The 12,499-nt window shown below is 41.9% G+C and overlaps 1 protein-coding gene across 1 annotated transcript in view; it reads right to left on the bottom strand.

Annotated features, from left to right (window-relative positions):
* The window catches only part of LOC128829845 (complement C4-like), a 93,196-nt gene that overhangs the window by 66,166 nt on the left and 14,531 nt on the right, over positions 1–12,499 (bottom strand). Inside the window, exons 10-16 of the mRNA XM_054015234.1 lie at positions 12,082–12,197; positions 10,171–10,338; positions 7,766–7,963; positions 3,353–3,544; positions 2,289–2,438; positions 1,721–1,847; positions 1,253–1,324 (exon numbers count right to left, since the gene is read on the bottom strand). Coding sequence (XP_053871209.1) covers positions 1,253–1,324; positions 1,721–1,847; positions 2,289–2,438; positions 3,353–3,544; positions 7,766–7,963; positions 10,171–10,338; positions 12,082–12,197 — 1,023 coding nt within the window. The remainder of the gene's footprint in view (positions 1–1,252; positions 1,325–1,720; positions 1,848–2,288; positions 2,439–3,352; positions 3,545–7,765; positions 7,964–10,170; positions 10,339–12,081; positions 12,198–12,499) is intronic.

The raw sequence follows: 12,499 nt of genomic DNA on the forward strand, positions 1-12,499 counted from the left end.
CAAAGAGGAAACTTGGAGAAGCTTTCTTTCACCTCAAACTTTAAAGGGAACAGATGCCAGATGGGAGCCATCAGGAATTCAACAGTCAGCATCTCAAAGAACTTCAGATCCAGCAGCAGGACTATTTTTCTGATGATCCACCAACAGGAAAGAGGTGGACCACCAATCCTTTCAGCTAAGAGGTTGACTGACTGGGCTGTTGGAAGGCAAGTTGACAGACATCCCTTGCGTCAGCACTTTGGAACTGGCTTTCTCTAGCCAGAAGAACAGAAGATTTTGGGTATCTCTGAAAGAGGAATACTCAGCTTTTGATGGATCAGTTTTGACAGTTCCCATCTCATTTTCATTCTCTTGTCTCTGTAAATCAGGTTTCTCTCTAACGGTGAAGATATAAATGAAGTATCATGATTGCACAGAGATAAAAAGAATTAAGATTGTAATCTCCAATTCAGCATTATGTGGAACATCATTAATCAGTCAGACAGGTTCTTCCAGCATGTTGATCTATAAAACTTTAGACAACCTTAAAATCACTGTTAAAAACTACATAGTTAGTTGTTATGTCTAGTATGGTTATGACTCAAAATTTCACCTGCCCATGCTGAGGGTTAGAGGTCTTGCAGGGAGTGAGTCATGACCCTATTTTTATTCTTGGAATAGAGAGCCAGTTCCAGAAAGTTAGGAAAACCCTTGGATAAAGCATTTGTTTCTTATAGTGACAGATCATAAGATATCAGGTCTTCATGTGACAGACTTATAGGAAAATTATTTTTGAAAATGCTTTCTTCAGATCATATATATTTAGATCACTAACACTTCTGTCATTTGGAGCACACTGTGCTGAAGGCAACCTGGCTTTGAAGCAGAAGGGAAGGAAACGTGGTATTAATAAAACATTTTCTAACTATAAAATCATTTCTAAAATGGCTTTCCTCTGAAATCTATGGCACACACAGAACATAAACATATTGGGTGATACAGTGGAATGGCATACAATTAGCATTGGCATGTCCTCTAAAAGAGTATAAATAGATTTAGCCTGATTACACCCTGTAACGTTTAGCACCTGTTCCTATAACTGAGACCTCTCCCATTCCCTCAGGCAAGCTCCAGCTCCTGCCGCCCCTCCCCCCAGCCACCATCCTTCCCCTTCCTTCCATCCACCCCTGAGGCTCTGGTCCCTAGCTCTCCAGTCCTCTCCGCCCTGCCCCAGCAGCCTCTGACTCTTGCCCCTGAAGATTAATGGCCATACCAATTCCTGAAATTTGCTTGTGAAAATCCAATGATCTTTTCTGTCTTCTGGTAGCAGGGGAACACTTATAACCTAGGAAAACAGAGCAAGAGAGTTTGGTTAAAATAATTCCTGAGGCTGCTCTAAGTTGCTTCTCAGCACCAGCCTGGGGCCTGGCAGCCAGAGGATGCATGATCTGCAAAGCTGGTTTACCAGTGCCTTTCCCCCTCACACAGTCCAATCTACAATAGATGCCAAATGACCAGTCTCAAGAGTGTAGCCTGTTTCACCCGCATATGAGCTATGAACACATAGTATAAGACGGGAAAATGAACACTGGGAAATAAGAAGACCACACAGAAGGGAGGCCGCTGAATAAAGCAACAGTACAGTGCCATACAAGGTCTAAAAATCAACCCCCAGAAATTCAGTGTGAACTTATTCTACCACAATACACTTCTATAGCAAAGGAAGAAGGTCTTTGTTTACCTTGCCGAAAATGTGATTTAATTGTGTCTGATATAAAGGCCAGACCCACATCATTGAAAACTTGAGCACTGTTAGCACCTCCGCCCACTGAGCATCCAAGATCATATGAATTCATTGCTTCAAAGACCTACAAAATATAATAGCATTATAGGAAGGTGCACTATTGCAAAACTAGTGATTCTTTTCTGAATAGCGATGTCATATCCTGTTATCGGGCCATATGCAGAAATGATGCAAATAGAAGTATTGGTTACACCCCAGCACTGAGATGAAAGGAATCTAACATTTTAAGAAGGGCACACATTGAATTAATTTATGGCCTTCCTCTGCATCATCAATTTTGCCCATATGAGAGCGGACAGCCTACTAGTCTTTTCTGCTTTGGCAAATCCTATGCAAATTGGTTATAAATGTATTATAAATAAATAAGAAAAATATTTTCCCAAATAAGCAACGTCTAGAATAATGTTTTGATTACTACTCATTTATTATATTCAGATCTCTCTATTCTCCTATGAAATACTACTTGACTCAGTGACACAGGCTATTTTCTTTTTAACACACTTACTTTTTTGGCCGTAAGCTTATTCTTTCTGTTCAGAATGAAAACTGCAGTATCGACCACAGCTAAGGCAACAGTTCCTGCATGATCTGTGTCAATGGATAAATTTACCAGTTCTGTTGGTTCGTATGTGTCTCGGTCTGTTTTCAGTTTAATCTAAATGCAAAATGTTTAAATAACAGAATTTTACATTTCTCATTAGCATTAATATCAAGCATTGATATTAGTGGGGTATTAGCAAGACAGGTAATCTCTATCTAAGCTTTCTGCATTTCATATCACTAACATTTATCTAGTGTCACTTATGGTATATGTTTGTTGGCAGACGAAGATAAAGGGCTGATCCTAAACCGTGCTGATAGTCCTTTACTCCAGTTGCTACAATGAGAGCTCAGAACACCAGAACCTTAAAGAATGGAGACTCTGCCCTCAGATACATGTGGGCAACACCCACTAAGAGCCTTGGAAGCTGGTGTGTGTGAAGAGAATTTTACCTTAAATATTTAGGGATTCAGAAAAGCATGAGCTTAACTTCAATTAGATTTAAGCACATGCTTAAATGCTTTGCTGAATCAGGGCCTTAAACAGTACCAGCTGCATTTAATATCTTTCCAAAGCAAGCTGACAATAAAAAATACTTCAAAATAAAACTAGTGACGTGTAGCTTATTTATGTTACAAAGTTAATTAAACCAAAACAATTGCTACTTCACTTTCTCTTCTCCCATATCTGCCTTCTCACTTTCAGTTAATGGACCCAATTCTGCTCTTGGTTACACAGGTCTAGATCAAGTACATGAGAGCAGAATTTGTCCCTCAAATACTAGACTTTTAAAAGATTACTACAAGGGACCACTCTAATGTAGATTCTTTGTGTATTCAGAATTAGATGGTGGTAATGGTGGAATTACCAAAAGATTATTAATAAATGCACGCCAACCTGTATGAAACTGCTTTTTGTCCCTTTTATACATGTGGGATCAGATCTTTGGCTCGATCTCTATCATATCCCACCTTATTCATCTTTTTTCTATTTTTGTTCTCTATAAATATTCCTTTATTTGTCATTACCTTTCCTTCACAGGCATCCACAATGTCTAGCCACACAGAGTCAGCCACAATCTCACTGTGGCGTTGATTTTTAATGAAGTAGTAAGCAATAAAGCGAAATGCAGGCACCATTTTCTCAGTAATATCCAGGGTGATTATTTTGTTTGCGTAAGGGACCCTTCCCATAACCTCAACTTTCCCCTTTGTCACCACCTGCAATTCAAAAGCAAATACAAAACAAATCAAATGCTGTGCAATCATGACAGAATTTGTATTACATAAAGGGAATACGAAACTTAATAATCATGTCACTAAGGGCCAGATTCTGATAACTTATTCTGGGTTAGTAGCACTTAACTCCATAAGTTCTTCCATTGAAGTCAATGGTACTACTCATAAGCCTGGTCCACACTAACCCCCCACTTCGAACTAAGATACGCAACTTCAGCTACGTGAATAACGTAGCTGAAGTCTAAGTATCTTAGTTCGAACTTACCGCGGGTCCAGACGCGGCAGGCAGGCTCCCCCGTCGACTCCGCGTACTCCTCTCGCGAAGCAGGAGTACCGGCGTCGACAGCGAGCACTTCTGGGATCGATCCCAGAAGATCGATTGCTTACCACCGGACCCGGAGGTAAGTATAGACCTACCCATAGGGTGATGTTGGGTGCTGCACCTCAAAGAGGAACAGCACACAACTCATGGCCTATGGGTAGTACCTCTGAGCTCCATGGGAGACCTCATGGAGTCGTGTCCTCCTGATTCTGGACAACTCCCAGGGCTGGAGAGGTCCCCCAGTATAACTTAGCTCTGGTAGCCTGTTTAAGTTACAGTAGCATCCCAAGGCTGCCCTTAGAACTGCAGCACTGCCCAGAATTTCTGCATATGTGTGTGCTGGGGATCCACCCTGACACACTCCTTTATCCCCAACTCTATCCCCAGCACACCCCTGTACCCGACCTTGCAAAAGGGACTTCAGAAGGCAGGCTTGTGGCTGTCTTTCAGCAGGCTATAGGAACACTGGCTCTCTTACATCGGGCTGAAGGGGGGATAGGTCTTTCACTGACAGGATAAGGTATTACTCAGTGTGAGTAAGAGTATCAGAGTCTGGCTCTTATTCTTGATTCTGTCATTGTTACATTGGCTAATTCCTTTCTCTGCAAGTAATCCTATTTATTTCAGTTGAACCACTTCTAGAGAAAGTTGTAAGAAAGCCAGAATCAGACCTTTAGATGGCAGAGTTGATAAAGATTTTACTTGAACTGATGCCAGACACTTTTCGAAACAACAGTAAAAATCATGAGACAGGACACAATAAAAACATAGGGTCATTTGGCCATAAGTCTAAAAAAACCAGCAGGTTTTTGCCATTAAAATGGCCAAAGTAGAACAGAGATCCTCACAGATGAGCTAATGGAGTTTCTCCTTTCAGACAGGTTTTAACTTTCTTACAGATATTGCACTTCAAGGGTACTAAGGTGCCCAGGTAGTTCTGGGTAGCAGGTATTCTAATTCTGATATAAAATTGCATCTGAAGAACTGGGTTTTTTTTTACCCATGAAAGCTTATGCCCAAATAAATCTATTAGTCTTTAAGGTGCCACTGGACTCCTCATTGTTTTTCTGGCATAAAATTGTCTCTTTTTTACATTTTACTTGTAAATCTTGGGACTGTGATCTCCAAAACTGTCTAAGGATTTGGACACCTGATTCCCATTGAAATTAAATGGTAACTGGGTGTCCAAATGCTTTGCACAGCTTTGAAAATGTCAGCTGTAAAGTGCAGTTATCATTAAAAAAAATGAACATATTTGTCATTCAACTGATTTGTTCCCTGAGTGGATTCATAGTCAGATCTGCTTATTTTAGTGAAAGAAATATTTTTTATACTTGTTAGCATTGCAGAGTCAATAAAAGCTGTGAGAAACTGAGCAAGATTGTTTTCTGGCTTGTGCATGAAGAGATGAAGAGATCATGAAGAGAATTGCTCATTAAATTCCAGTCTTAGCTACACTATAGAGTTAGATCGAAGCAAGGCAACTTACGTTGACCTAACTATGTAAGTGTCTACACTAAAATTGCGCTCCTGCCAATGTAATTTGTCCACTACACCAACTTAATAACTCTACCTTCATAAGAGACATAGAGTCAATGTCGATGTAGTTAGGTCGACAGAGTGTCAGTGTAGACACTGTGGATGTTGACGTACAGCCAGCACAGTAATTGAATTAGTTTTACATGTCCATATTATGCTCCTTGTGTTGACAGTGTGCATCCTCACCACGGGAACTTGTACTGATTTAACTACCAGGGTGGGGCATTGTGGGGTGGTTTCTGAAAGGCAGCAACAGCCGATGTTAGCAATGCAGTGTCTACACTGACACTGCATCAACCTAACTACATTGACCTAAGCGCTATGCCTCTTGTGGAATGGAGTTATTAAGTCAGTGTAGTGGGCAAGTTACATTGGTGGGAGCTACATTTTAATGTAGACGCTTACAGAGTAAGGTTGACATAAGCTGCCTTAAGTTGACCTAATTCTGTAGTGCATAGGTGCTGACTCTGTGGGTGCTTCGGGGCTGGAGCACCCATGGGGAAAAATTAGCGGGTGTTTAGCACCCACCAGCAGCCAAGCTCCCTCCGCATTGTCCTCCCCTCCCCGGAGCGCACCACATCCCCGCTCCTCCCCCTCCTTCCTAGCACTTCCCGCCCCCTGCCACCTAACAGCTGTTTGGTGGCACTTTGGACTTTCCGGGAGCAATGGGGAGGAGCGGGGACGAGGTGAAGAAGAGGCAGGGCAGGGGCGGGGACTTGGGGGAAGGGGATGGAATGGGGGCAGGGACTTTGGGGAAGGGGTGGAATGGGGGCAGGGTGAGTGTGGTGCAGGGCAGGAAGAGGCGGGGAAACGGTGGGGCCAGGGACAGGGGTGAGGAGTCAACCACCCACTGGGCAAAGGGGAAGTCGGCGCCTATGCTGTAGTGTAAATCAGGCCTTCGATTTGTTGCTTACATCACCTGTTGCTGGCTTTCCGAAGCCATCCCACAATTCCCCACACTGACAGTTCAAGTATCAGAGGGGTAGCCGTGTTAGTCTGTATCCACAAAAACAACGAGGAGTCTGGTGGCACCTTAAAGACTAACAGATTTATTTGGGCATAAGCTTTCATCGGTAAAAAACCCCACTTCTTCATCTGTATCTGAAGAACTGGTGCCACCGAACTGACAGTTCAATCGTGCAAGTGCTCCTGGTGAGGATGCACACAGCCGACACAAGAGGCAAAGTGCAGATATGCACAAGCTATGCAATTACTGAGGCGGCTGTATGCCAACATAAACTAGAGCAACTTAATTTTGTAGTGTAGACATGCTCTTAGATTCAGTCAGAGCTGATCAGGAAACTATTTTCTCATCCTAAGGAGATGTTTGAGATTTTTGAAATTTTCCATCCTAAATCAGCACAAAAAGCCAAAAATCTCAAAATTTTTAGCAAACTGTTAATCCAAAAAAACTTTCAGTTTGGGTTGCTTCAGATAAGTTTGAAACATATCATTTCAATATTTATATAATTTAATTTAAAAAACAAAAACTTTAAATTTATCAACAAAAAATATAATTTGGTTCCAAAAAAATTGAACTTTTCATTTTGAAAATGTTGAAATGGGACATTTTGACAATTTCAAAACACGTTTCAAAAAATATTTCAAAACAGGACATTTCCTGTGAAAAGCATCAGTTTCAACAGATCATTTCCACTGAAAAATGTTTTGTCAAAAAATTCCTGGCCAGCTCTAGTTGCAGGTAATGATGCACTAGCTTGAAAGGACTAGCTGGACTTTGGGATCCTAGGTAATTTAAAAAAAAAGTATAGTTTTACTTGTAAAATGAGAACCATTTATCTGGAAGAGACACTGCAAGACACTAAATGACGCCAGCAATATGACTGCACTTTAAACTCACAGGGCCTGATTCTCATTTCTGCACATATACTTTTCTGCTGACTTTAAGGCCCCTCGACACTGAAAGAGTGATGTAAAGAGGCCTGAGTGTAAATAAGAATCAGGACTATAAAGACTAAATTTTAAAAAAGAAAAATCTGGGCTTATTGCAGTTTTAAGGACCAAATTCAGATCTGGTAGAAGTGGGCATAAATTTGGCCCAAACTTAGGAAAATCAGGAGATCACGGAATTTTTCTCCCTAGGACTTCAGTTTCCAAAGCTCTCAATCTGGTGCCTTTCACTTCAATTAAAGTATATGGATGTCACAAAAGATCTAAAAATACCACGTGTATGGATCTCTTTGCACCAGATCTCCTCCGAAGCTGCATCTTACATTAACATGCTTTTCTCCCAACCTGAAAAAAGTCAGTTGTGTAGATTTATAAACTGCAAAATGATCTGTTCTAATACAAAGTATTGTTGTCACAGTCCTATTTCTAACCATGTAATAGAAATAGTCGATGTTACTGCTGCTGGACCGGTGGACATCCTTCAAGGTAACTTGTAAAGTGTCTCCAGGTGCTATGACAGCATGTGGAATGCTGATACTAAGGTAGTTCTGGTTAGCAGACTGGTATCTCTCAGCAGTGGTTTTGGTTCCAGCTGATTCCATGCCAGGCTTCCCCTCTTCAGCCCTCACCTGTGAAGAAAGAAAAGGACAGAGCAAACAGCATGCCAATTAAGAGACAATATCAGGTGCCACTGTTAATTCATGTATCACCAAGTCACCTGGAAAACACTGGAGTGTGAGTTGAGTCACCATAATGCAGTAAGTCTAGGAGCTTGTTTGCAAACTGGACACCATTAAATTAGGCTTGAATAAAGACTGGGAGTGGATGGGTCATTACACAAAGGAAAAACTATTTCCCCATGCTAATTTTCCCCCCTACTGTTACTCACACCTTCTTGTCAACTGTTTGAAATGGGTCATCCTGATTATCACTACAAAAGTTTTTTTTTCTCCTGCTGATAATAGCCCACCTTAATTGATTAGTCTCATTAGAGTTGGTATGGCAACACCCATTTTTCCATGTTCTCTGTGTATATACCACATATACTCGTTCATAAACTGAATATTTTTGGTAAAAAAGCGATGCATCAAAAAGCGGGGGTCAGCTTATAAACAGGTCTACACCAAAATTTGATGATTTTAAACTCTATGGAATCATTGAATTGAACATCTAATACATTGTCGTTTTGTTTACCTGGAGCATCTGCAGGCATGGAACCCCTCAGCTCCCTGTGGCCGCGGTTCACCATTCCCAGCCAATGGGGCGCGGCACTTCCCGCAGCTCCCATTGGCTGGGACAGCATACCGGGGACACTGGGAGCTGTGAAGGTGCCTGTGAACGCTCCAGGTAAACAAAATGTCCAGGCCCGCTAGAGGCTTACCCTAATGGGCCAGGAGCCAAAGTTTGCCAACCCCTGAAATATAGGGTGGGCTTCTGAAAGACTCATACAGTTTTTGCTATTTTTACCTAACCATCTTGGGGGGTCGGCTTATAAACGAATGGGCTAATGAACGAGTATATTCTGTATATCTTCCTACTGTATTTTCCACTGCATGCATCCGATGAAGTGGGTTTTAGCCCACGAAAGCTTATGCCTAAATAAATTTGTTAGTCTCTAAGGTGCCACAAGTACTCCTCATTCTTTTTGCAGAGCTTGGTGATTTCAAAACAAGAACAACAATTCTATAACCCGATTCTCGCTCGTTGCTTATTTTGCTGTTGCTATATTTGTCTTTGATATTTTCCTAGAGTAGCTTGCTCAATGACACCCACAATAAGTGACTTAATAATGATTAACAATAAGTATTTTGAAAATAAAATTAACAACCATTCAAATGCACAGATGACTATGCTAAATAGCTGTGTGATCTTACTGATCTGTCCTTTGTCATTTCTCACCTCGCCTCTTCCCCGTTTGCTATGCATTGAGTCATGTCTATTATTAGGGCCCTATCCTACCAATGACTCTGCAGGAAGACCCCTGCACCTGCGTGCAGCCCCACTGATGTTCGAGGTTGACTCCGGATCCGTCTACACTGCAGCTAGAGGTGCAATTTCCAGATGCGCACACACTAGCTTTTATTGACCTAGCATGCTACAAAAAGTGTAGCTGCAATAGCACAGACAGTAGGATAGGCTATCCATTGGAGTACAATCCCATCTGAGGCCCTAGGTAGTTGCTCAAGTGACTAAGCTCTCCTGCCACTCATGCCACGCAGTTACACTGCTATTTTTAGCATATTAACTTGATCAAAGCTAGCACGTGTACATTTACGCAAGATAAAAATTACACCTCCAGCCCAAAGTACAGATGTACCCTTTGTGGTCAGGAGTTTGCCCAAGAACAAAATACATAGTGACCTCAGGAGTTTGCCCACCATTTCTGCCAATTGTGTGAAAGTGGAAGCTATATTTTGACAAAATTTGCCTATCACAAACCAAGAACAAATACACTATTACTAGTATTTAACATTTGTACAGAGCACCACAGATGCTGTACAGGGAAAATAAAGAACTGATCCCTGCCCTGAGAAGATTACAGTCTAGCTAATCATACAAACTATTTTACAATACAACTTTAGGGCCTGAGTCAGTCAACCCTTGCCCATGCAAACAATCCTGAAACACAGAAGTAGTTTCAATCATATCAGTGAAACTATTCAAGTGCATAACGATTTGCAGCATCAGGCTCCTACTTTATGTAACATCTTCAATGGAATCTTCCTAAAGATGTTCATATGATGTAAGGAAACATGCTGCAGTTGCCTTGCAGCTTCCATCAAAAATATTCTGGGCATTCATTTTCTGTAAAAATTTGTCTAACAATTTTTTTTACCATTATTTGTAGCTTCTCTGCAGCCCGAGGAATGTTGAATACAAAGGATACTAGACCTTCTTTACTAGAAAGTGCAGTCTTTTTCTTTGGGTCTTTTCTATCTCGGGTAAGAGTTGCAGTAACAGACACGTCAGCAGCAGGAGAACCATCAGCAGAAGTTATTGATGCCTATTCGGGAAAATTTCCACAGGCAAATGACAGGGTGAAAATAAAATCTTAAAACAAGGAAAGATATTTTAAACCAATAGGAAATATGAACCTTTAACAATTATTATTTGACCTTTGGGAGGGAGAAGCAGGTGGTGACTTTGTCTTGTTACCAACTAGTATCATACAACTACACCCAGATCCCCTGTTGTGCCAGAGCTCTCCTAAGCACATGTTACTCCTGGGGGAATTCTGTGCCACTGCACAAGTACAGAATTCATGTGCCCTGAAGATTTTTTTTTTCTCCACAGAAAATACATTCTGCTGGAGAGGCACTGCAGTTATGCCTTTCACTCACCAGGGGCTGCTCTCTCTGGCACCAGAACAGAGGCAGCCAGCTCACTGGCTGTAGCACTCAACAGCCGATGGGGAGAGAGCAGAGTGTGTGTTCCTCACAGCACCCTGCCTATGGGGCCAGGTGAGGAGGCAAGAAACGGACAGAGAGTGTCACATGGGGCTGCTGGGGAATCACATAGACTAGGGTTCAGAAGGGCTAGTGGTGGGAACAGCCTGTCATGGTAGTTGAATGGGAGTGGGAGTGCAGGGACCCATGGGGACAGGGGGATGCAGAGACATATTGGGGGAGGACAGCTGAATGGGGGTGCAGGCCTACATGGAGATGGGGGGCAGGACACATGGGGGCAGGGGTGGCTGAGTGGGCGTGCAGGGACACATGGGGACAGGGGCAGATGTGTCTGACTGACTGGGAAAGGCTAGGGGTCAGCCAGGGTCTGCATGGCGGAGGCTCCTCAACTCCCTAACAATCTCTTCCCCACAAAAAGTCCCTGTTCCATACTTCTCCCAGCCGCACCCAGCAACCCTTCAGGTTCACTCCCAGGATCATTCCCAGCAATTACTTCTCCCTCAGCTCCTCCATTACCCCTGACTCCCCCAACCTTTGCACTGCTTCTGAGGGGTGTGGGAAATACGTTTCTGTATTGTAGATTAAATAAATTATTACTCATATGCCTAGTAAGGAGTTTGTTTGTCAGAAAAACATTTCATGAATCTTTTTTGTTGTCTGTATTGTTACAGACATACTTGTTGACAGGTATTTTTAAATAAATTATCAAAATATTTGTAACTGACATGATTATATTGTGTTATTTTGACAAATAAAATATGCAAAATTTTACAGAATTTTAATTTTTTGGTGCACAATTCTCCCAGGAGTAGCATATGTAATCACTTAGGCCTTGGAGACAAGTGATTATATGAGAATTTCAGCTTCCATAACAGACAGACAGACACACACATTAAGTTTCTAGCCTTGATAGTTGTGCTAAAAATTTTGAAAACATTAACCCTGACAGCTCAAAAGCCAGAAGACAAATGAAAAGAAACCAACTTTTATTTTAAAAACCTCTGGATTGTAAGCCAATTTCATAATTTGGTGGGGGAGGGGAGGGGGCACTGTCTCATAGCTTTTGAAGGCTTGAGGTGCACCATTGCATTCCTAGTTCCTTTCTTAAAGATAAGTTCTATATTTTCTACTCTCCACCCCCTGGTATGGCTCTATGTACTCAGAAAGATAAAACCAGAAAATGAACAGAGATAGCCAGCAACGTTTTTGGCCTATACCTGCCAGGCACTCCTCACAAAGAAATCCCATGGAAGCAGCTGGGAATACTATGGGCAGAACAGCTGCTAGATGAGTTCTTTTTAATGGAAGAAAGCAGATACTGCAAACTAAACGTTACTTACCACAACAGAGAAAGGTGCCCCAGGCACAAAATATTGTTTGGTGTTGGACAGGTCGATAGTATAAGGAGATTTGACAAACTTCACATTACTGAGTTCTTCCTCCTGGATTTCACCACCTATTAATAGCAAACACCTTTTATGGTCCAAGATATTTTTTACTCCCACACAAACGTTAAAAGAAGAAAACTAAAGTACAATAGAAGTGAATGAAGCTAAGCCTTCATTTCCAAAGACTCGTGGCTTAGTTTATAATGGAATATCACTTTTCTTGGCCTTGGATTCCCTAATATGCTCAGGCTTCTCTTGGGTTGTGCGAAGCAGCTAATCCACATAGCCAATGAAGCTGGATTGCATTGCCAGTGTGTACTCCTCAGCCTTCCTGCTTTCCACCCTCCCCTACACATATACAACCCAGTTT

This window comes from Malaclemys terrapin, chromosome 1, assembly GCF_027887155.1.
Source record: "Malaclemys terrapin pileata isolate rMalTer1 chromosome 1, rMalTer1.hap1, whole genome shotgun sequence".
Classification (NCBI taxonomy): Eukaryota; Metazoa; Chordata; order Testudines; family Emydidae; genus Malaclemys; species Malaclemys terrapin.